Source organism: Muntiacus reevesi, chromosome 11 (assembly GCF_963930625.1).
Source record: "Muntiacus reevesi chromosome 11, mMunRee1.1, whole genome shotgun sequence".
NCBI classification, from domain to species: Eukaryota; Metazoa; Chordata; class Mammalia; order Artiodactyla; family Cervidae; genus Muntiacus; species Muntiacus reevesi.
The window spans coordinates 67,564,777-67,589,046 of NC_089259.1; the positions used below are offsets into that span (position 1 = coordinate 67,564,777).

General features: G+C 41.0%; 1 protein-coding gene across 1 annotated transcript in view; it reads left to right on the forward strand.

Moving 5' to 3' along the window:
- The window catches only part of LOC136144261 (ATP-binding cassette sub-family C member 4-like), a 160,961-nt gene that overhangs the window by 34,673 nt on the left and 102,018 nt on the right, over positions 1 to 24,270 (forward strand). Inside the window, 5 exon segments of the mRNA XM_065902010.1 lie at positions 1,143 to 1,244; positions 10,273 to 10,362; positions 11,564 to 11,755; positions 20,494 to 20,588; positions 20,811 to 20,897. Coding sequence (XP_065758082.1) covers positions 1,143 to 1,244; positions 10,273 to 10,362; positions 11,564 to 11,755; positions 20,494 to 20,588; positions 20,811 to 20,897 — 566 coding nt within the window.

Here is a 24,270-nt window from a genome sequence, read left to right on the forward strand (position 1 = left end):
TATTCCACTGAATAGCTGCTAAGTGGTGTGAAAAATCACGATAAGTGGGAGCTGCACCCATTCCTACTCTAGAGGAGGAGAGAGAGGGCAGTGACTAAGGAGAAGAGACAGTGATTGTGAAAAGATACTTGTAAAATATTTCATAAGAGATGGAAATTTACAAGTATTTCATTTTTAGAACAGTGACTTAAGTGATAGTTAATGAAAAGCAGTGATACTGACCTAACACACACGAGGAGAAAGGCAAAGTGTGCTTAAGTGCCCAGGGAAAGACCATGAGGCAAAACAGGCATAGCTGGGATTTTTGTTTGGCATTTCTGCCATTGGTTTCATGTCCCCAGCCTGTCCTGTGCCACTTGATACTTGAAGGCTTGGGCATGGCCTTCCTCTTTCTGTTCCTAGCAGTGTGCTTAATAATGCTTGGCACATGGTGGGATTCAGGAAATATTTATGGAATCATTTCCTATCAGCTCAGCTATTTGTTGTTAGTAACTCAAAAGTTAAGCAATAAAAAATGTCCAGGTTCTTAAGTGTTGGAGTTTGGAGTCATATTTTCCCTTTAAGGAAGAACTAGTTCACTTGTTGAGAAAGTTATAACTTTGCTCATAGCCAGGAAATCTTTATTTTGTATATATATTTATATGGCTTCCCAAGTGGTGCAGTGGTAAAGAATCCTATCAGTGCAGGAGATGCAAGAGATGCAGGTTTGAGCCCTGAGTCAAGAAGATCCCCTGCAGGAGGAAATGGAAACCCACTCCAATATTCTTGCCCAAAAAATCCCAAGGGGGTCTCAAAGGAGTTAAACATAACTGAGTGATTAGACAATAATGTTTATATGTGAAGTATTCTTATATGTGCTTTCTATACAAATATATTTACATATTTATACATATATATGTTATAAAACACTATGTATACTATACTATATTACATGATTGTATATTCCATATTATATATATTATTCTATAGAATATATATTATTTAGTATGTTCGGATTTAAAACAAAACTACTGTAAGTACAGCTGGCAAAATGATATGTAGGCTGTATAAAGTTTTTTATTGCAAATTCCAGGAAAGCAATAATTTTTGTTTGTGCTTTGTTCTTGCAACTTAAACTGTCTGTTTTTCCTTTTTTTCTGTAGAACTTTCTATTACTTGATGAGATATCACAGCTCAACAGTCAGCTGCCATCAGATGGTGAAACGATAGTGGATGTGAAAGATTGCACTGCTTCTTGGGATAAGGTAACAAGTCCTCCATTCCAAGATCATGACTACTAATTGACAACCAAAGACAGATTTATTGGAGAATGTTGTGGTTTTACACATTGGGTAAAATGTGATTTGATCATTTACTGAGATTATGTTATAAAAATTCTGAAAATAGGGAATAAGGTTTGAAGCTAATGGAGATTAAGTGTAAAATCAGCCTAAGAAGTTTGACATGTTGCTCTTTATTTCATTTTCAAGAGAACTTTCAAAGTATTATACTAATAATTTGAGGTACATATGATTGAATTTAAAAGGACATATGTTTGAATTTAAAGTACATGTGTTTCTAATATTGGATTTTACAGGATTGGAGGGACAAAATGCTGCAGTGTGGAATGGGTTAACTAACGAATGCACAACCATTTATTAAAGACAAGAGGCTTTGGGAAATCAGTGTACATTTTTTGCCTTGATTATCATTTTATTGTATACTGGGTGATCCTGATCTTTGCTGTGGGGTAGGGTGGGCATTCCCCCATCCTGAGCTTCTGGCTACTTCGGTGGCAGCCAGAGGCAGTGGAGAGACAGCAGGTGGGCATCGTGAGCACCAGTGATCCTAGTTTAAGGATTGCACAGTGTGGAAGCTGATAGGGAGACTGGTGATTTTCCAACACTTGGTTTATTTATGACTTTCTGGCAAACAGAAAAAACCAAAAGGGTCCGCTCTCAAAATTGCACATGCATTGCTGTCCCCTTTACCCATGACTGAAACATTTCCATCACTATGGTTCTCTGGTCCTCTGTCACATCCTCTTGTATCAGTGTGGACCAGTCAGGAAAACAGAACCCTAACCACAGGAGAGGGAATTCCTACAGGGAATTAGTTACATAAATGATGAAAGTGGGGAAAAGCAAAAATGGTTTAAAATGGTGGTGGGTGAGACAACCCAGAAATCAGCAAAGGCATAAGTCCTCTTGGAGGAGGTCACCATTAGTGCCACTATAGAGCCGCCTTGCAGACAACCCACAATTTGGAGAACAATTATACCGAAGAAGTTCTTGCAGTGTTGCAAAAGTTCTAGGGCCCACGACCTGGCTCACAACCTTTCTAGATTTCCCAACCTGGGGATTTGGCAAAAGGACTGAAAACCCTCAAAGAAACAGACTCTTTGAGGACACAGCAAAACCTTGTGCACACCAGGACCCAGGCGAAAGGAGCAGTGACTCCACAGGATAATGAGTCAGACTAGTCTGTGAGTGTCCGGAAGTCTCCAGAGGAGGCATGGGTTGACAGTAGCCTGCTGTGGGGTCAGAGGATTGACAACAACAGACCTGAGAGCCTTGACATGTTGGCATGAGTCCTTTTGAAGGAGAGCCATTACCCCTCAGGCCAAACTATGGGAACACAGCCCCACCCATCAGTAGAAAATTGGATTAATGATTTACTGAGCTTGGCCCCACCTACCAGAGCAAGACCCAGATTCCCCCACAGCCACTCCCTCCCACCAGGAAGCTTCCACAAGCCTCTTATCCTCATCCATCAGAGGCAGACAGAATAAAAACCACATTCACAGAAAATTAACCAAACTGATCATGTGGAACACAGCCTTGTTTAACTCAATGAAACTATGAGCTGTGCCACGTAGGGCCACCCAAGATGGATGGGTCATGGTGGAGAGTTCTGACAGAGAGTGGTCCACTGGAGAAGGGAATGGCAAAGCACTTCAGTATTCTTGCCTTGAGAACCCCATGAACACTATGAAAAGGCAAAAAAAGAAATGACACTGAAAGATGAACTTCCCAGGTTGGTAGGTGGTCAATATGTTACTGGAGATCAGTGGAGAAATAACTCGAGAAGGAAAGAAGAGGCTGGGCCAAAGAGGAAACAATGCCCTGCTGTGGATGTGTCTGGTGGTGAAATTAAAGTCTGATGCTGTAAAGAACAGTATTGCTTAGGAACCTGGAATGTTAGGTCCATGAGCCAAGGTAAATTGGAAGTGGTCAAATAGGAGATGACAAGAGTGAACAACATTTTAGGAATCAGCTAACTAAAATGGACCGGAATGGGTGAATTTAATTCAGATGACCATTATATCTACTACTGTGGGCAAGAATCCCTTAGAAGAAATGGAGTAACCCTCACAAAGTGAAATGAAATGAAGTCAGTCAGTCGTGTCCAACTCTTTGCAACCCCATGGACTGTAGCCCACCAGGTTCCTCCATCCATGGAATTTTCCAGGCAGGAGTCCTGGAGTGGGTTGCCATTTCCTTCTCCAGGTGGTCTTCCTGATCTGGGTATCAAACCCGGGTCTCCTGCATTGCAGGCAGATGCTTTACCATCTGAGCCACCAGGGAAGCCCATAGACCTCATAGTCAACAGAAAAGTCCAAAATGCAGTAATTAGGTGCAATATCAAAAACAACAAAATGATCTCTGTTTGATTTCAAGGCAAACCATTCAATATCACAGTAATCCAAGTCTGTGCCCCAACCAGTAACGGTGAAGAAGCTGAAGTTAAACAGTTCTATGATGACCTATATAACCTAGTACTAACGTAAAAAAAAAAAAAAAAAAAAAAGTTTTTTTTTTCACAGTAGGGGACTGGAATGCAAAAGTAGGAAGTCAAAAGATACCTGGAGTAACAGGAAAGTTTGGCCTAGGAGTACAAAATGAAGCAGGGCAAAGGCTAACAGAGTTTTGACAAGAGAACTCAGTGGTCATAGCAAACATCCTCTTCCAACAACGCAAGAGAAGAATCTACACATGGATATCACTAGATGGTCAATACTGAAATCAATTGATTATATTCTTTGCAGTCAAAGGTGGAAAAGCTCTCTACAGTCAGCAAAAACAAGACTGGGAGCTGACTATGTCTCAGGTCATGAACTCCTTATTGCAAAATTCAGGCTTAAATTGAAGAAAGTAGGGAAAACCATTAGGCAATTCAGATATGACCTAATTCAAGTCCGTTACAATTATACAGTGGAAGTGAGAAATAGATTCAAGGGATTAGATCTGATAGAGTGCCTGAAGAACTATGGACATAGTTTTGTAACATTATACAGGAGGCAGTGATCAAAATCATCCCCAAGAAAAAGAAATGCAAAAAGGCAAAATGGTTGTCTGAGGAGACCTTATGAATAGCTGTGAAAAGAAGACAAGCTAAAGGCAAAGGAGGAAAGAATATATATACCCATCTGAATGTAGAGTGCCAAAGAATAGCAAGGAGAGATAAGAAAGCCTTCCTAAGTGAACAATTCAAAAAATAGAGGAAAACAATAGAATGAGAAAGACTAGAGATATCTTCAAGAAAATTCGAGATACCAAGGGAACATTTGATGCAAAGATGGACACAATAAAGGACAGAAATGGTATGGACCTAACAGAAGCAGAAGATATTAAGAAGAGGACTTAGAAGAACTATACAGAGAAAAACTATACCAAAAAATATCTTAATGACCCAGATAACCACAAGGGTGTGATCACTCACCAGAGCCAGACATCCTGGAATAAGAAGTTAAGTGGGATTTAGGAAGCATCACTAGGAACAAACCTAGTGAAGCTGATGAAATTCCACCTGAGCTATTTAAAATCCTAAAAGATGATGCTGTTAAAGTGCTTTATTCAATATGCCAGCAAATATGGGAAACTCAGCATGAGCCACAGAACTGGAAAAGGTCAGTTTTCATTCCAATCCCAAAGAAGGGTAATGTCAAAGAATGTTCAAACTACTACACAATTGCACTCATTTCACATGCAAGTGAAGTAATATTCAAACTTCTCCAAGCTAGGCTTCAACAGTGTGTGAACTGAGAACTTACAGATGTTCAAACTGGGTTTAGAAAAGTCAGAGGAACCAGAGATTAAATTGCCAACATCCATTAGATCATAGAAAAGGAAGAGAATTCCAGAAAAACATCTGCTTCATTAACAACACTAAAGCCTTTGACTGTGTGGATCACAAAAAACTGTGGGAAATTCTTTAAAAAATGAGAATGCTAGACTACCTTTCCTGCCTCCTGCAACATCTGTATGCAGGTCAAGAAGCAACAGTTAGAACCAGACATGGAACAACCAACTGTTTGCAAATTGGGAAAGGAGAATGTCAGGGTGTATGTTGTCACCCTGCTTATTTAACTTCTATGCAGGGTACATCATGAAAAATTCTGGGCTGGATGAACCACAAGCTAGAATCAAGATTGCAGGGAGAATTATCAATAACCTCAGATATGCAGAAAATACCATCCTTATGACAGAAAGCAAAGAAGAACTAAAGAGCCTCTTGATGAAAGGGAAAGAGGAGACTGAAAAAGTTGGCTGAAAACTCAACATTCAAAAAACAAAGATCATATCCTGGGCCATAAATCTAGCCTTGGGAAATTCAAAAAAATTGAAATCATTCCAATCATCTTTTCTGGCCACAGTGCAGTAAGATTAGATCTCAATTACAGGAAAAAAAAATATTAAAAATTCAAACATATGGAGGCTAAATAACACGCTTCTGAATAACCAACCAATCATAGAAGAAATCAAAAAAGAAATCAAAATATGCATAGAAATGAATGAAAATGAAAACACAACAACCAAAAACCTATGAGACACTGTAAAAGCAGTGCTAAGGGGAAGGTTCGTAGCATTACAGGCTTACCTCAAGAAACAAGAAAAAAGTCAAATAAATAACCTAACTCTACACCTAAAGCAACTAGAGAAGAAAGAAATGAAGAACCCCAGAGTTAGTAGAAGGAAATAAATCTTAAAAATTAGGGCAGAAATAAATGCAAAAGAAGCTAAAGAGACCATAGCAAAAATCAACAACTCTAAAAGCTGGTCTTTTGAAAAAATAAACAAAACTGACAAACCATTAGCAAGACTCATTAAGAAACAAAGGGAGAAGAACCAAATTAACAAAACTAGAAATGAAAATGGAGAGATCATGACAGACAACACTGAAATACAAAGGATCATAAGAGACTACTACCAGCAGCTCTATGCCAATAAAATGGATAACTTGGAAGAAATGGACAAATTCTTAGAAAAGTATAACTTTCCAAAACTGAACCAGAAATAAACAGAAGATCTTAACAGACCCATCACAAGCAAGGAAATCAAAACTGTCACCAGAAATCTTCCAGCAAACAAAAGCCCAGGACCAGATGGCTTCACAGCTGAATTCTACCAAAAATTTAGAGAAGAGCTAACACCTATCTTACTCAAACTCTTCCAGAAAATTGCAGAAGAAGGTAAAGTTCAAAACTCATTCTATGAGGCCACCATTACCCTAATTCCAAAACCAAACAAAGATGCCACAAAAAAAGAAAACTACAGGCCAATATCACTGATGAACACAGATGCAAAAATACTTAACAAAATTCTAGCAAACAGAATCCAACAACATATTAAGAAAATCATACATCATGACCAAGTGGGCTTTATCCCAGGAATTCAAAGATTCTTTAATATCTGCAAATCAATCAATGTAATACACCACATTAACAAATTGAAAGATAAAAACCATATGATTATCTCAATAGATGCAGAGAAAGCCTTTGACAAAATTCAACACCCATTTATGATTAAAACTCTCCAGAAAGCAGGAATAGAAAGAACATACCTCAACATAATAAAAGCTATATATGGCAAACCCACAGCAAGCATTACCCTCAATGGTGAAAAATTGAAGGCATTTCCCCTAAAATCATGAACAAGACAAGGGTGCCCATTCTCACCACTACTATTCAACATAGTTTTGGAAGTTTTGGCCACAGCAATCAGAGCAGAAAAAGAAAAGGAATGCAGATAGGAAAAGAAGAAGTGAAACTCTCGCTGTTTGCAGATGATATGATCCTCTACATAGAAAACCCTAAAAACTCTACCAGAAAATTACTAGAGCTAGTCAATGAATATAGTAAAGTTGCAGGATATAAAATCAACACACAGAAATCCCTTGCATTCCTATACACTAACAATGAGAAAACAGAAAGAGAAATTAAGGAAACAATACCATTCACCATTGCAACAAAAAGAATAAAATACGTAGGAGTATATCTATCTGAAGAGACAAAAGACCTATACATAGAGAACTATAAAACACTGATGAGAGAAATCAAAGAGGACACAAACAGATGGAGAAATATACCATGTTTATGGATTGGAAGAATCAATATTGTCAAAATGACTATACAACCCAAAGCAATCTATAAATTCAATGCAATCCCTATCAAGCTACCAATGGTATTTTTCACAGAACTAGAACAAATAATTTCACAATTTGTATGGAAATACAAAAAATCTTGAATAGCCAAAGCAATCTTGAGAAAGAAAAATGGAACTGGAGGAATCAACCTGCCTGACTTCAGACTATACTACAAAGCCACAGTCATCAAGACAGTATGGTACTGGCACAAAGACAGAAATATAGATCAATGTTACAGAATAGAAAGCCCAGTGATAAATCCACAAACCTATGAATACCTTATCTTTGACAAAGGAGGCAAGAATATACAATGGAAAAAAGACAACCTCTTTAACAAGTGGTGCTGAGAAAACAGGTCAACCACTTGTAAAAGAATGAAACTAGTACACTTTCTAACACCATACACAAAAATAAACTCAAAATGGATTAAAAATCTAAATGTAAGACCAGAAACTATAAAACTCCTAGAGGAGAACATAGGCAAAACACTCTCCGACATAAATCACAGCAGGATCCTCTATGACCCACTTCCCAGAATATTGGAAATAAAAGCAAAAATAAACAAATGAGGCCTAATGAAACTTAAAAGCTTTTGCACACCAAAGGAAACTATAAGCAAAGTGAAAAGACAGCCCTCAGAATGGGAGAAAATAATAGCAAACGAAGCAACAGACAAAGGTTTAATCTAAAAAATATATAAGCAACTCCTGCAGCTCAATTCCAGAAAAATAAATGACCCAGTCAAAAAATGGGGCAAAGAACTAAACAGACATTTCTCCAAAGAAGACATACTGATGGCTAACAAACACATGAAAAGATGCTCAAGATCACTCATTATCAGAGAAATGCAAATCAAAACCACAATGAGGTACCATTACACGCCAGTCAGGATGGCTGCTATCCAAAAGTCTACAGGCAATACACACTGGAGAGGGTGTGGAGAAAAGGGAACCCTCTTACACTGTTGGTGGGAATGCAAACTAGTATAGCCGCTATGGAGAACAGTGTGGAGATTTCTTTAAAAACTGGAAATAGAACTGCCATATGACCCAGCAATCCCACTTCTGGGCATACATACTGAGGAAACCAGATCTGAAAGAGACACGTGCACCCCAATGTTCATCACAGCACTGTTTATAATAGCCAGGACATGAAAGCAATCTAGATGTCTATCAGCAGACGAATGGATAAGGAAGCTGTGGTACATATACACCATGGAATATTACTCAGCCATTAAAAAGAATTCATTTGAATCAGTTCTAATGAGATGGATGAAACTGGAGCCCATTATACAGAGTGAAGTAAGCCAGAAAGATAAAGACCAATATAGTATACTAACACATATATATGGAATTTAGAAAGATGGTAATGATAACCCTCTATGCAAAACAGAAAAAGAGACACAGAAGTACAGAACAGACTTTTGGACTCTGTGGGAGAAGACGAGGTTGGGATGTTATCAAGGGTGAAACAGATTACCAGCCCAGGTTGGATGCATGAGACAAGTGTTTGGGGCTGGTGCACTGGGAAGACCCAGAGGAATCGGGTGGAGAGGGAGGTGGGAGGGGAGATCAGCATGGGGAATACATGTAAATCCATGGCTGATTCATGTCAATGTATGGCAAAAACCACTACAGTATTGTAAAGTAATTAGCCTCCAACTAATAAAAATAAATGGAAAAAATTTTTAAAAATTAAAAATAAATAAAATTTCTTCCAAGACAAGAGGAAAAAAAAAAAAAACAAAAACGAAGATCATGACATCTTGTCTCATTACCTCATGGCAAATAGATGGGGAAACAATGGAAACAGTGACATCCTTTATCTTCTTGGGTTCCACAATCACTGCAGATGGTGACTGCACCCACGAAATTAATAGATGCTCACTCCTTAAAAGAAAAGCTATGACCATCCTAGACAGCATATTAAAAAGCAGAGACATTACTTAGCCACCAAAGTTTTGTACAGTCAAAGCTATGGTTTTTCCAGTAGTCATGGATGGATGCTAGAGTTGGACCAGAAAGAAGGTTGAACACCAAAGGATTGATGATTTTGAACAGTGGTGTTGGAGAATACTCTTGAGAGTCCCTTGGACTGCAAGGAGATCAAACCAGTAAATCTTTAAGGAAATCAACCCTAAATATTCATTAGAAGTACTGCTGCTGAAGCTCCAATACTTTGGCCACCTGATGTGAAGAGCTGACTCATTAGAAAATATCCTAATGCTGGGAAAGATTGAAGGCAGGAGGAGGAGGGGATGACAGAGGATGAGATGGTTGAATGGCATTACTGACTCAATGGACCTGAGTTTGAGCAAGTTCTGGGAGATAGTGAAGGACAGGGAAGCCTGGCATGCTGCAGTCCATATGGTCTCAAAGAGTCAGACAAGATGGAGCCACTGAAAAATATCGAAGGCATGCCAGGAACTTATGCTGCCACCTTTGGAGTTTAGTGAGATTGTTAAAGCCAAGGTTTATGATGAAAACTTATAAGTGATTAACCACACCCCCCCCATGTTCTATTAAGTACATTATTTTATTTATCTCAGGTGTATCATTCAGTTTGCATTTAAGGCAGATGCCTTGCTGTTTCTACTACTTAAATTCTGTGGGTGTCTACAGCTATGTCCTTATGGAAATCTGATAAAAGAATGCGCCTTGTTAAAGGCAACTAAAACCGTTCAAACTCCCAAAGAGATATGTACAATTGGATATAAAGGCCTCTAGAACATAGTATCTTAAAATAGGAAGGAGAAAAATGTGAATTACGTTAGTTTATCAATGACTATTACGTTATTTTCTCTACTTTCTGAAGTGATGTATGTTACTTTATTGAAATGTGCACATTTTTATGAAATTTAATTTGTAGGCATCAGGAACCCCAACCCTACAAGACCTTTCCTTTACTGTCAGACCCGGTGAACTATTAGCTGTGGTTGGACCTGTGGGCTCAGGAAAGGTAAGTTGTGATGCCTTTTTTCAGCTTGATGCAATACCACAGCCCCTGTTAAATCCTCAGAGTGGATCCCAGAGCTGAGTGTGACTCAGTTTGAATCAAGTGTGTCTAGAATAGCATCTCTCTCAGTGTGTTTCATGGACTATTAGTTTTGCAAGAAGGTTTTATGGCAAGTAAATCTTGATAAACACACACAGAGTTTCCCTTTTTGGTGCTTCATGTTGCACAGTTGGGAACCATTGTCGGGAGTTTGGACATCTCAGTAAAGGAAATTATTGATGTGATAGCTGTTCAGGATGGATGGAGACAATGGGGACTTCTTTTTGTCACAGGGGCCCCTCCAGGAAGTCTGGAGGTGGTAAAGGCTCTTCTGGGAAGCTCTGAGGATTTCCTCATGTGATTTGACTTGATCCTGTTAGTGCACGTGTAGTGAATGTGCAACCATGTGCTGGAGCTGAAGATACAGACATGAGCAAAACCCTGACAAGTCTACCATCCAAAGACAACCGGATTCCAGAGTAGGACAGATATGCAGGCAGATTATCTCAGTCCAGTGTGGTGAACACGCTGATGGTATAAACACAGATATGTCACTTCTGTGTGTTACAAGAGATCTGAAGGACATGTGCACTTGCGCTTAGCTTCCTGTGTTGTGAAACAACAAAATACAGAAACCTCAACGTGAGATGTGTACAGGAGAGGGTGGTGATTTTCTCTGTGATGGACTTTTGCTCTTTAGATACAACTCACTTTAGAGTTCATTTAAGTAATAATTTTTGGATATATTCTTCACACATAGCTTTTTAAGAACAAGTGTTTGTCAAGTGAAGGATACCCAGATGCAGGAACAGCTGCATTAAACATCATGTGCGTGAAATACACATTCTGCTGGGCTGCTTTGCTAGTTAAGAATGTTAAACATTCTTAGTTTTTGCTGAATGTGGTATTTCATTTGGGGTATCCTCTTGGGCAGAGGAGATTGTTGTAGTATTTTATTAATATTTTTTTATCAACCATTCATTTACATTGACCAGTAGTGTTATTTTCAATTGTTTTTGCCCAAACTTCAAGGACTGTGCTTTATCCTGTTCCAAAACAAGGATTTTATTGTTTATGAAGCACCAGGGTGGGGTCGGCTGTGCCGCGGGGTGTGTTCCATCCTGAGTGCACCCTATTCACTTGTGTATGTTGCCCTCTGTTTCAGTCTTCACTGTTGAGCGCTCTGCTGGGGGAGCTGCCCCTGAATCAGGGGAAGGTCAGCGTGCAAGGGAGGATTGCCTATGTTCCTCAGCAGCCCTGGGTGTTTCCAGGGACTGTGAGGAGTAACATTTTATTTGGGAAGAAATATGAAAAAGAATGGTATGAAGAAGTAATAAGGGCTTGTGCTTTGGAAGAGGTGAGTAATGACTTTTGAGTAGTTCCATAATTTCAAATAATGATAAACTGGTTTAAAATAGAAGTATGGTTTGTTGAAAGTTTTTTTTTTTTCCCCAAAGTTTGAAACATCATTCAGTGTTGTTTAATATTTATGCTGGTCTCCTGGGTAATAATGCAGATATATATGTTACTGTTCAATCCTGATGTCATAACGACACTCACAGAATGCCCTTCTTTGGGGGGTAGATTGTTTCATTTTGTGAAGTTTCATTCACTTTTAACTTCTTAGTTTACAGTTATGAAAATTTCTAAAATTAGAGAGCACAGTGTAATGAACCCCCATGTATCCATCCCCAGCTTCAGCCAGGTTCAGCTGGTGGCCAGTCTTGCTGAATCTCTACTCTTGCTCCCTGCCACCCCCACCCCCACCCCAGATTATTCTAGAGCAGATCCTAGACCTCAGATTAGTTGACCGGTAAAGAGTTGGACACAACTGAGTGACTGAACTGAACTGAACTGAACTGAACTGAACTGAAAGCTTCCCTGGTGGCTCAGATGGTAAAGAACCTGCTTTCAGTACAGGAGAACTGGGTTTGATTCCTGGCTTGGGAAGATCGCCTGGAGAAAGAATGTACCCACCCCAGTATTCTTGCCTGGAGAATTCTGTGAATAGAGGAGCCTGGGGGCTATAGTCCATGGAGTTGCAGAGTCAAACATGACTGAGCAACTAACACAAAAAATGTTTTACTAAGAAAAGCCTTTACAAAAACACATTATTTCACCTGAAAAATAACCCAAATTCCTCAATATTATCAACCTTTTGGTCAGTATTTACCTGTTGCTAATCACTTCACTGAGAAATCTCCTTCACCATTGGTTTGAATCAGATTCCACATGAGGCCTGCCCCCTGCACTCCTCCTTGGTCCCTTTCAGGCTCTAGGTTTCTCTCTTCACTTGATTTTGACTTATTCTTATTTAAAGGAAATAGCATGGTTTAACATTTCTTCTTAATTCTTCCTATTTTACTGGGGGAGAGATTGTTTTCAGAAATAGCATTGCATTTTACAGAAAATGGCAAGATGAAACCCTGTGTTGGAATTTAGATAAAATTGGTGAATGAATGGTGAAAACTGAACTTACCTGATAAGAGGATATAATTTGGCAAAAAGAAAGAAAAAACTAAATGCTGATAAATACTATATTACTCTCTTGAGTTATAAAAATCTGTGAATAATACAGTGTTCAAGGGCTTCCCCTCCCCAGGCCTATTCAGTGCAGTCTGTTCTTTTATACTGTGAGGAAAAAGCTGGGATGGGCTTTTAAAAGTATGGTATTGAAGGCTCCAAATTCATTTGGTGAGGCATTAGTAATTTTGCTTGAACAGTGGCTTGCACATCATAGATTGTATCAGGTGAGTAGCATTTTATGATGGTATGAACAGAACATAATCATTTGTTTAATGGTCCTGTGTCTGACTCTTTGTGACCCCATGGACTATACAGTCCTTGGAATTCCCCAGGCCAAAATACTGGAGTGGGTAACAGTTCCCTTCTCCAGGGGATCTTCCCAACCAGGGATCGAACCCAGGTAGATTCTTTACCAGCTGAGCCACCAGGGAAACCCTTCTTTCTCCTGGATTGTTGTTGATGGGAGATTGTGCTTCTGTGGAAATGAATTGTTACTGAGACCAAGCTCGCTCTGCTCAGTACACAGTGGGCTAGTAAATCCGAGATAAGGTGTGGAGACAGTTCAGTTCAGTTTAGTCGCTGACTCTTTGCAACCTCATGGACTGCAGCACACCAGGCCTCCCTATCCATCACCAACTCCCAGAGTTTACTCAAACTCGTGTCCATCGAGTCGGTGATGCCATCCAACCATCTCATCCTCTGTCGTCCCCTTCTCCTCCCACCTTCAATCTTTCCCAGCATCAGGGTCTTTTCCAATGAGTCAGTTCTTTGCATCAGGTGGCCAAAGTATTGGAGATCCAGCTTCAACATCAGTTCTTCCAATGAACACTCAGGACTGATCTCCTTTAGGATGGACTGGTTGAATCTCCTTGCAGTCCAAGGGACTCTCAAGAGTCTTCCCCAACACCACAGTTCAAAAGCATCAATTCTTCAGCACTCAGCTTTGTTTATAGTCCAACTCTCACATCCATACATGACTGCTGGAAAAACCACAGCTTTGACTAGCCAGACCGTTGTCAGCAATGTCTCTGCTTTTTAATATGCTGTCTAGGTTGGTCATAACTTTCCTTCCAAGGAGTAAGCATCTTTTAATTTCATGGCTGCAGGTACCATCTACAGGGATTTTGGAATCCAAAAAAATTAAGTCTGTCACTGTTTCCCCATCTACATGCCATGAAGTGATGGTACTGGATGCCATAATCATACTTTTTGAATGCTGAGTTTTAATTCAACTTTTTCACTCTCCTCTTTCACTTTAATCAAGAGACTCTTTAGTTCTTCTCCGCTTTCTGCCATAATGGTAGTGCCATCTGCATATCTGAAGTTATTGATATTTCTCCTGGCAATCTTGATTCCAGCTTGTGTTTCATCCAGCCTGGCATTTCTCATGATGTACTCTGCATATAATTTAAATAAGCAGGGTGACAATATACAGCCTTGACGTACTCCTTTTCCTATTTGGAACCAGTCCATTGTTCCATGTCCAGTTCTAACTGTTGCTTCTTAATCTGCATAGAGATTTCTCAAGAGGCAGGTCAGGTGGCCTGGTATTCCCATCTCTTTCAGAATTTTCCACAGTTTGTTGTGATCCACACAGTGAAAGGCTTTGGTATAGTCAATAAAGCAGAAGTCAGTGTTTTTCTGGAACTCTCTTGCTTTTTTGATGATGAATGTTGGCAATTTGATCTCTGGATCCTCTGCCTTTTCTAAATCCAGCTTCAATATCTGGATATTCACAGTTCATGTACTGTTGAAGCCTGGCTTGGAGAATTTTGAGCATTTCTTTGCTAGTGTGTGAGATGTGTGCAATCAGACAAGGAAGGGACTTTATTTCAGGAGTTAGCTGCCTGGGAAGATGACAGGTTAGCACCTCAAAATAACCACTTTGTCGGGGCCTGTTTCCAGGTTATTTTATGGATCAGAGCTAGGAGGAGGTGAGGAAACAAAATATAAGGCCATTTAATTCTTGCAAGTATCTCATAAAGCAACAGCCTCAGGCAGGGGGATGTGTTACTTTCACTTCCTTATAACCCTTCAGAGGTGGGCAGGATTATTGTTATTACAATAGCAAAAGCAGCAAGATAAGAGTTAACATCACAGAAATAGATCCAGTATGAATTCAAAATTAACTCTTCCTGATTACATTATCAAGGAAGCAGGAGTGAACTGGATTTATATTAAATGATGTTTGTATTGTGATGGCCCAGTGGTTAAAACTGTGCTCTCAATGCAGGGGGCATGAGTTCAATCCTTGGTCAAGAAACTAAGATCCTACATGTCACAAGGCACAACCAAAAAGTGAAAATCAATAGAAAAGCAAGTATTTGGACTTCGCTGGTGGCTCAGATGGTAAAGGATCTGCCTGCAATGTGGAGACCCAGGTTCAATCCCTGGGTCAGGAAGATCCCTGGAGAAGGGAACGGAATCTCCTCCAGTATTCTTGACTGGAGAATCCCATGGACACAAGAGCCTGGTGGGCTATAGTCCCTGGAATCAAAAAAGTCAGACACAACTGAGCAACTAACACTACATTACAAATACTGCATAAGAAAAGGGGGAAGCAAATGTGAAACAGTGATAACGTCAGCTCCCATTTTTTCAGAGTGTACATGCAAATTATTTTTCTCTCTCTCATCCATTTGTGAGAACACACATAAGAAGGTATGTAAGTTATTCTTTGTGAGTGTCCTTGATGTTAAATTCCTTATTGTTTTTTGGTAAAACTAAAACTTGGGGAATTGAAACAGCTGTCCTTAAAGTTTGGTACTCAGGTTCAGATTCATTTCTGTACAACTCTAGACTCCATGCTTGCCCATGGTGCTGTGCTGTCTTGAAGAAGTTTAAAATAAAGAACTTTTTAAAAAGCAGATGATGCATGAAAGTGGAAAGTGGGATGTGGAGTAAACAGATCTCAGGCTTTCCTCTTTAGCTTAGTCACGTCCACCTCCTGATGCCCAGATCAGACTCCAGAGACTCAGGCCAGGGTGGGGTGTTTCTTTCACGGCCTTCCCTTTCTGGTGAAGCTCAGCCCTGTCTTTGTTCCCCACATTTGAGCATCTCTTGCGAAGAGCAAACACTGGGACAGTGTCTGCTGTTCAGCGTTTTCCCCAGGGAACTGATGCTATCCTGCAGCCACGTGGGGTGACAAGAACGGTAACATGGACAGTGTTCAGGGCTTCACCCACCCTCGGAGGTCTGTGCAGCAGGCTCTGGTGGGAAGGGCCCCTGCAGGCCTGGCCTGCACAGTGATTCTTCTGTATGTGATGGAACATTTATAAACATGAACTACTCTCCTGTTCTCTGTGTGGTTGGGACATAGAGTCGGGGCCCCTTGTGCCCATTCCCTCCTTGGCAGGAAGGGAGGCCCAGGGTGGAGTAGAAGCTAAGAGGGAGTCCTGGTCTCAGTTCATCACATGCTCGCTATCACTTTGGACACATCCTGTTACCTTCCTGGCCCTCTGACATTTCTGCAGCAAAGTAAGGACCATGAATCAGAGGGTTTCCAATAGGTTTTATTGCTGCTCTGAGATGTTGTCTATGACTGTGATTAGCAACTAGCAAGGGGTCAGCAAGGTCTTTGCAACACCTGGGAACCACTTAATGAGTTATAATCCTCTGCTTATCTCCTGGTGAAATCCACGTGTCAGTGGATGAACATAAGATAGTCTCAGAATAGTAGTGTTTTAAGAGTTATTTTGGCCTGAATATACAGAGACTACCTCTGCAAAGGAAAAGGCTTGATCTTTGAAGAGAAACAGTCCTTGGTACTAGCTCCAGGTGTTTATCTCAGTTTCTTCATTATTAAGTGGGGGAGCGGTGGGATTACTGTGAAGGCTACAGGCCATGCGTGTGAAATACTTTCAGTTAATGGTAGTCATTGTCACTATTATAGCCTATTTTTCTTCATTCATCCATACTTAAATACATATACATATAATAAAGATTTCTCCTTACATTTCTCCCTATGCTCACATCTGCCTAATTTTGAAGGACAAATAGGTTTTTAAAAAAGCAACATTTTTTGTATTACATATGTTAATAAGAACTAATGTATTAAACTAGAGCTAATTGAAGTAAAAGGTCAGTTTTCAGTCAAATCCCAAAGAAAGGCAATGCCAAAGAATGTTCAAACTACCACACAATTGCACTCGTCTCACACGCTAGTAAAGTAATGCTCAAAATTTTCCAAGCCAGGCTTCAACAGTACATGAACTGTGAATTTCCAGATATTTAAACTGGGTTTAGAAAAGACAGAAGAACCAGAGATCAAATTGCCAATATCCGTTGGATCATAGAGAAAGCAAGAGAGTTCCAGAAAAACATTTACTTCTGCTTTGTTGACTATACCAAAGCCTTTCACTGTGTGGATCACAACAAACTGGAAAATTCTGAAAGAGATGGGAATATCAGACCACCTGACCTGCCTCTTGAGAAATCTGTATGCAGGTCAAGAAGCAACAGCTAGAACTGGACATGGAACAATGAACTGGTTCCAAATTGGGAAAGGAGTATGTCAAGGTCAAGGCTGTATATTGCCACCCTGCTTGTTTAACTTATATGCAGAGTACATCATGAGAAATGCCAGGCTGGATGAAACACAAGCTGGAATCAAGATTGCCAGGAGAAATATCAATAACTTCCGATATGCAGATGACACCACCCTTATGGCAGAAAGTGAAGAAGAACTAATGAGCCTCTTGATGAAAGTGAAAGAGAAGAGTGAAAAAGTTGGCTTAAAACTCAACATTCAAAAACTAAGATTATGGCATCCAGTCCCTTCACTTCATGGCAAATAGATGGGGAAACAATGGAAACAGTGACAGACTTTATTCTTGGGGGCTCCAAAATCCCTGTAGATGGTGCCTGCAGCCATGAAATTAAAAGATGCTTGCTCCTTGGAAGAAAAGCTATGACCAACCTAGGCAGCATATTAAAAAGCAGAGACATTACTTTGCTGACAAAGGTCTGTCTAGTAAAAGCTATGGTTTTTGCAGTAGTCATGTATGGATGTGAGAGTTGGACTATAAACAAAGCTGAGTGCTGAAGAATTGATGCTTTTGAACTGAGGTGTTGGAGAAGACTCTTGAGAGTCCCTTGGACTGCAAGGAGGTCCAATCAGTCCATCCTAAAGGAAATCCATCTTGAATATTCATTGGAAGGATTGGTGCTGAAGCTGGATCTCCAATACTTTGGCCACCTGATGCAAAGAACTGACTCATTGGAAAAGACCCTGATGCTGAGAGATTAGGGCAGGAGGAGAAGGGGACAACAGAGGAATAGATGGTTGGATGGCATCACTGACTCGATGGACATGAGTTTGAGTAAACTCCAGGAGTTGGTGATGGACATGGAAGCCTGGTGTGCTGCAATCCATGGGGTCACAAAGAGTAGGACATGATTGAGCAACTGAAGTGAGCAACTGAGCAACTGAGCAACTGAATAAACCTCTGAATTCATTGAGCTGAAGACTTTTCTGTAAGAAAGTAGGGAGATATGAAGTAATCACATTTGCAACATCAATTCAAGCTGATGACGTAACTCTGAAGTCCAGGAGTCAGAAGGCTCAAGGATTGAGTCTCAGTTTCTTTCTTTACTAGGAGTGTGATCAGTCACCAATAGGAAGTTATCAATTCCTGTCCTTTTTTTCATTTATGGAGAGTGTTCATACACTTCTTTATACTCTCACAGCATCCTTGAATTTAGTGACTCTTGTTTCTGCAGCACATTCTATAGAAGAGGGAAGTGAGACCTAGGGAGATCAAAGGACTTGTTTATCATGGAGACCCAGTGTGCCACTTGCTTCCTCCCCAAATTTGCTAAAGTAGAGACAAAGAAATGAGTGCTGCTTTGTCTATGCCAGGGTTTGTCCAGTGATAATTATAGGTAGTCTAAAATTTCTAATATAGTAACTGTGTAACTTAAACCTAATTGTTATCTTGTGATTTTGGTGATGTTCTTGTCATTTTTTTTTTAAATTTCTCCAGGTACTCTTGAGAAAATAGGCTGAATTTTCTATTTATTTCTCAAGTAATATTCAAATAAAACTCGTGATAGATTCCCTGATCCTCAAATCAAAGCTTTATATCCTTCTTAACTTTGTTTTCTGCTTCCACAGGCAAGCATCTACTTGGTTTAGCTGATCTGCTTGGTGTCCCTTGAGTACACTGTTTCCCTTTGGTTTTTCTTGCCCAGCTTGTTTTGTGTGTGTGTGTGCACTCACGTTTATTGTATAGCTTTTGTCTGTTGCTCTACTTGCCTTAAGTATCACTGTGAAAACACAGATCAGGTGTTATTACTTCTCTGAAAGTGGAAAGTGGAGACCAAGATCAGCAAAACTGGTAATTAAAGATGAAATGAATACTGTGCCTTCACCAGCCTGGGCCACCAGCTCTCACACCTGTGTCTCTAGCACCGACCTTCATACCTGCATGTACAACTGCAGCATGACATCACTGAGAGGTCATCTCAGCTTGTCCATGAGCAAAGTCCCCTAAACCTGCATCCAACATCTTCCCCAACTCAGTAAATGGAGACCCTGTCCTTCCCCTTCCTCATGTCCCAGATACCACCTCTTCTCTTATGACTGATGCTTATCCTCACAGCAGGTCTTACAGACTCCACCATCCAACTAGGTCTGGAATGTGACCCTGTCACTCCGTTCCTGCTGCTCCCACTCTGGTTCTGACTGTGGTCATCTCTCACCTCGATTATTCCAGTAGCCTCCTCATTTGTATCCACCCTCACTCATTGCCCCTGTCTGTTTTCCATAAAGCACAGGTGTGATTCCTTAAAAACTTCAGACCAGATCCATCACCCACCTCCACCTTTTACTGGAGTGACCCCAGGCTCCTCCTGCTCTGTCTCTGCCCTCACTCTGTCATTCTTAGTTTGCTCTCCTGTGTCCTTGCTTGTCCTGAACCCCTTGGGCATTCTGCCTCTGCACCCACCCCTCCCTCTGTGAGGAGCAGCCTCTCCAGGTCTGCCTGAGCACCCCCCCCCATATCTGCTCACACCCCTCCTGAGCAGAGCCCTCACACCCCAGTGTGGACTCACTTCCCCCCTTCACTCTCCATCCCCCTAAGCCGGCTTCCTTTTCCTTCTCATCCTTAGTACTTGCACTCAGGTTAATTTTCCATATCATCATCTCCCACCATGGAAAGAAACTCTGGGACTTTGTTTCCAGTGGCTGAATTAATTGTGCCCAGAACAATGCCTGGTGTGTAGTCAATCCTCAATAAATATCTATTAAAATGGTCAAATGCATAAATGCTGTGAAAAACTACAGAATGAAAACAAATGGTTATAGTTTAGTCGCTATGAAATATTCCCATTGCTCTTCATCAAATACTTGTATGAAGAACTGATGCTAAAGGATTAGGATGATGGGAATTCCCTGGTGGCTCAGTGGTTAGGACTTTGTGCTCTCATGACTGAGACTGTGGGTTCAGTCCCTTGTCAAAGAACTAAGATCCCACAAGCTAAACGGTGTGGCTTAAAAAAAAAAATAGGATGAGAGGAGGAGAATACATCCTAAACCTTTTCTTTTTTCCCTTTTCTATCTCCATACAGGATTTGCAGCTTCTGCAGGATTGAGATCTAACTGTGACAGGAGATGGAGGAAGCCCGCTGAGTGCAGGACAGAAAGCCCGGGTCAGCCTCGCCAGGTAAACAGGGTTTCAGTTGCCATCCTGCCCCTCCTCCTCCACTCTCCTAGTGGACGTGAGCACACAGACCCCACTCACCGGGTGGACCTGTTTGAAGCAGGGTCTTGCTCCTTCCCCTGGGCTCCTGGAACGAACATGGAATTGTTGGACGCTGTCATGATTCAGGGCTGAGACCCAGGGAGTGTGAAGTGTTTTCTCCTGACATCTCTCTATGTTTTCTAGAGCCGTGTATCAGGATGCGGACATCTACCTCCTGGACGATTCGCTCAGCGCAGTGGACACAGTGGTCAGCAGGCACTTGTTCGAACAGTGAGTTTGCACCTGTTTTCTATGATCTCTGCCTTCCAGGCACCTGTAGAGAGAAATCAGAGAGGACAACTCAGGAAATCCTTTGTGCTTTAGGAGTCTTAGCTCGCTCTGCCCTGGTGTTCCTACCTCCTCTCTCTTTCCTCCACAGAAGATCCATCAGAGAAGTTTTGCATCATGATGAGGTCAGGACAGGAACATACAGAAGGTGCTGCCAGTGTGGAGGAGACTGGGGTCCATGCTTTAGGGAGTCAGGGATAGATGGCAGATTCCCCCATGACTTGCAGTTGATGTTTCCAGACCCCAGGGATAAGAAGGATGATGTAAAATGTTTAAATCAGAGAATAGGCCCTGGGAACCTGATAACTGAATGCCAATCATTTCCCTCCATTATGTGTTGAAGACACATTAGAAGTGAAGTTTTCAGTACCAACATAGGGCTTCCATAGAAAGGCTGTTGGTTTGGAAATACTTAATAAAGTCTAGAATTTACAAATGGTTTATTTCACATCTGAGTATGACTCAATTATTTAACACTGTTTCATGGATTCTTACTAGAATTAATACTTAGACACTCATGTAGGGTTACCTTGAATTTGAAACTCAGTATCTTGGTTGAAGTCCTGACTGTCACTTTGTTTCTAGAATTTGTTGTCAGTGGCTCTTTCTTGGCCACAGAACTCCTGAAGGAGAACAGCTCTGATGCCTCTCTGTCCTAACACACGCTGACCAAGGCCTCTGGTGGAGTCTATACTGGCCTCTTTAAAAGCCTCATGAATTCGCTCTTTCTGAAGCAGCCTCCACATCTACCCCACAGTTAGTTCTCTTGCTGTTGTTCACCTTGTTAAAGTCAATGAGCCTTCCAGCTGTACTCATTAACACTCTGCTGTGTGCACTGAGTTAGATGCCCTTACGGATGTTCCTACAGAAAACCTCTTAGTTTACAAGGAGGACAGTGAGCTAGGAGAGGGGAAGGACCACACTGGACCGAATAAGGAAGACTAGGATGCCCAGCTGTCATTCCTGCCTCTGAGGAACCTGTCTCTACGTGGAGCTTGTTAAGACAGATGCCTGGGTAAAGGTCAGCAGAGTCAAGCTTTAGAGAGTTTCGATACAGGGTAGGAAATACTAAGTGGAAGTGGTAGCTAGAGGCTTTCACTGAAGTTGGAAAGCTCCCTGTGCCCAGGGCTGTGTGGGCAGTGCCCTGGGGCCTGCAGGCTGGGCAGGTATATGGAGGCTGAGAAGAGGACCCAGTTCTTTTGGGGAAGGAAGAGTAGAAGCTCAGCTGTGGCGGGAGGAGGAAGCAGGGCTGTGAGAAGGACAGCAGGCATGTCCTTGCCTGGAGGAGGCGGGGTACTCAGCAGAGAGAAGCTGTTTGGGAATTCTCACTGTCAGGTCCTGTGTTAGTTGCTGGGGCTGCGTATATTCAGGCTGCTCTCACAGGAGACCAGAGCCTGGATGGCTTAAAAATAATGGAAGTTTATCTCTCTCAGTTCTGGAGGCTGACAAAGTCCAAGTCAGGGTGCTGACAGATTCAGCGTCTGGTGAGGGTCTGATTCCTGTGCCCTCACATGGTAGAAGGGTGAGGGAGCCCTGTGGTTCCTTTTATCAGGACACTAATCCCTTTCATGGAGGCTCCACCCTCATGACCTGATCACCTCCTCATGGCTCCACCTCCTAATACCAACACACTGGGGATTAGGTTTTAATGCATGAATTTTGAGGACAAAAGCATTCAGTCTATAGCAAAGTGTCACAGATGGAGGTGCTTAGAGAACAGAAATTAATTTTCTCACAGCTCTTGAGGCTGGAAGTTCAGGGTGTGGGCAGCTTTGGTTTCTGCTGAGAACACTCTCCTTGGCTACTGGTGGCATCCACCTTGCTGTGTCCTTACATGATCTTCCCTCTGTCCTTGAGCACCCCTGTGTCTCTGTTCATTTTTTGTGTGTTTTTTAAGTTTTTATTGAAATAAAGTTGATTTACAGTATTGTGTTAATTTCTTTGTACAGCAAAGTGACTCAGTTATACACATATATACATTCTTTTTAATATTCTTTCATTATGGTTTATCTCAGGATATTAAATATAGTTCTCTTTACTATACCATAGGACCTGTTGTCTGTCCATTATACATATAACAGTTTGCATCTGATAACCCCAAATTCCCAGTCCATCTCTCCCCCAAACCCCCTCCATCCATACAACCCCAAGTCTGTTCACTAGTCTGTGAGTCTGTTTCTGTTTTGTAGATAGGTTCATTTTTGCCATATTTTACATTCCACATGTAAGTGATATATGATATTTGTCTTTCTCTTTCTGGCTTACTTCACTTAGTATGATAAAGTCTAGGTTCATCCACATTTTTACAAATGGTATTCTTTCTTTCTTTTTTTCTATGGCTAACTGGTATTGCATTGTCTATATGTATCATATCTTCTTTATCCATTCATTTGTCTATGGACATTAGGTTATTTCCATGTTTCAGCTATTGTGAATAGTTTTGCTATGAACATAGGGATGCATGTGTCTTTTTGATTTATAGTTTCCTCCAGATATATGCTCAGGAGTGGGATTACTGGATTATAAGGTAATTCTGTTTTTAGTTTTCTGAGGAACTTCCATAGTCTTTTCCATAATGCCTGCAACAGCTGATATTCCCTAGCAGTGTAGGAGGATTCCCTTTACTTCATCACCCCCCCAAAGCAACTGTTATTTTAATAATGACCATTCTGACTGGTGTGAGGTGATATACCTCATTGTAGTTTTGATTTGCATTTCTCTAATAATTCAAAATGGTGAGCTCCTTTCCATGTGACTATTGGCCATCTTGATGAAAGTGAAAGAGGAGAGTGAAAACTTTGGCTTAAAGCTTAACATTCAGAAAGCTAAGATCATGGCATCTGGTCCCATCACCTCATGCAAATAGATGGGGAAACAGTAGAAACAGTGGCTGACTTTATTTTTCTGGGCTCCAAAATCACTGCAGATGGTGACTTCAGCAGTGAAATTAAAAGATGCTTACTCCTTGGAAGGAAAGTTATAACCAACCTAGACAGCATATTAAAAAGCAGAGACATTACTTTGCCAACAAAGGTCCATCTAGTCAAGGCTGTGGTTTCTCCAGTGGTCATCTGTGGATGTGAGAGTTGGGCTATAAAGAGAGCTGAGCACCAAAGAATTGATGCTTTTGAACTGTGGTGTTGGAGAAGACTCTTGAGAGTCCCTTGGACTGCAAGGAGATCCAATCAGTCCATCCTAAAGGAGATCAGTCCTGGGTGTTCATTGGAAGGACTGGTGTTGAAGCTGAAACTCCAATACTTTGGCCACCTGATGCGAAGAGCTGACTCATTGGAAAAGACCCTGATGCTGGGAAAGA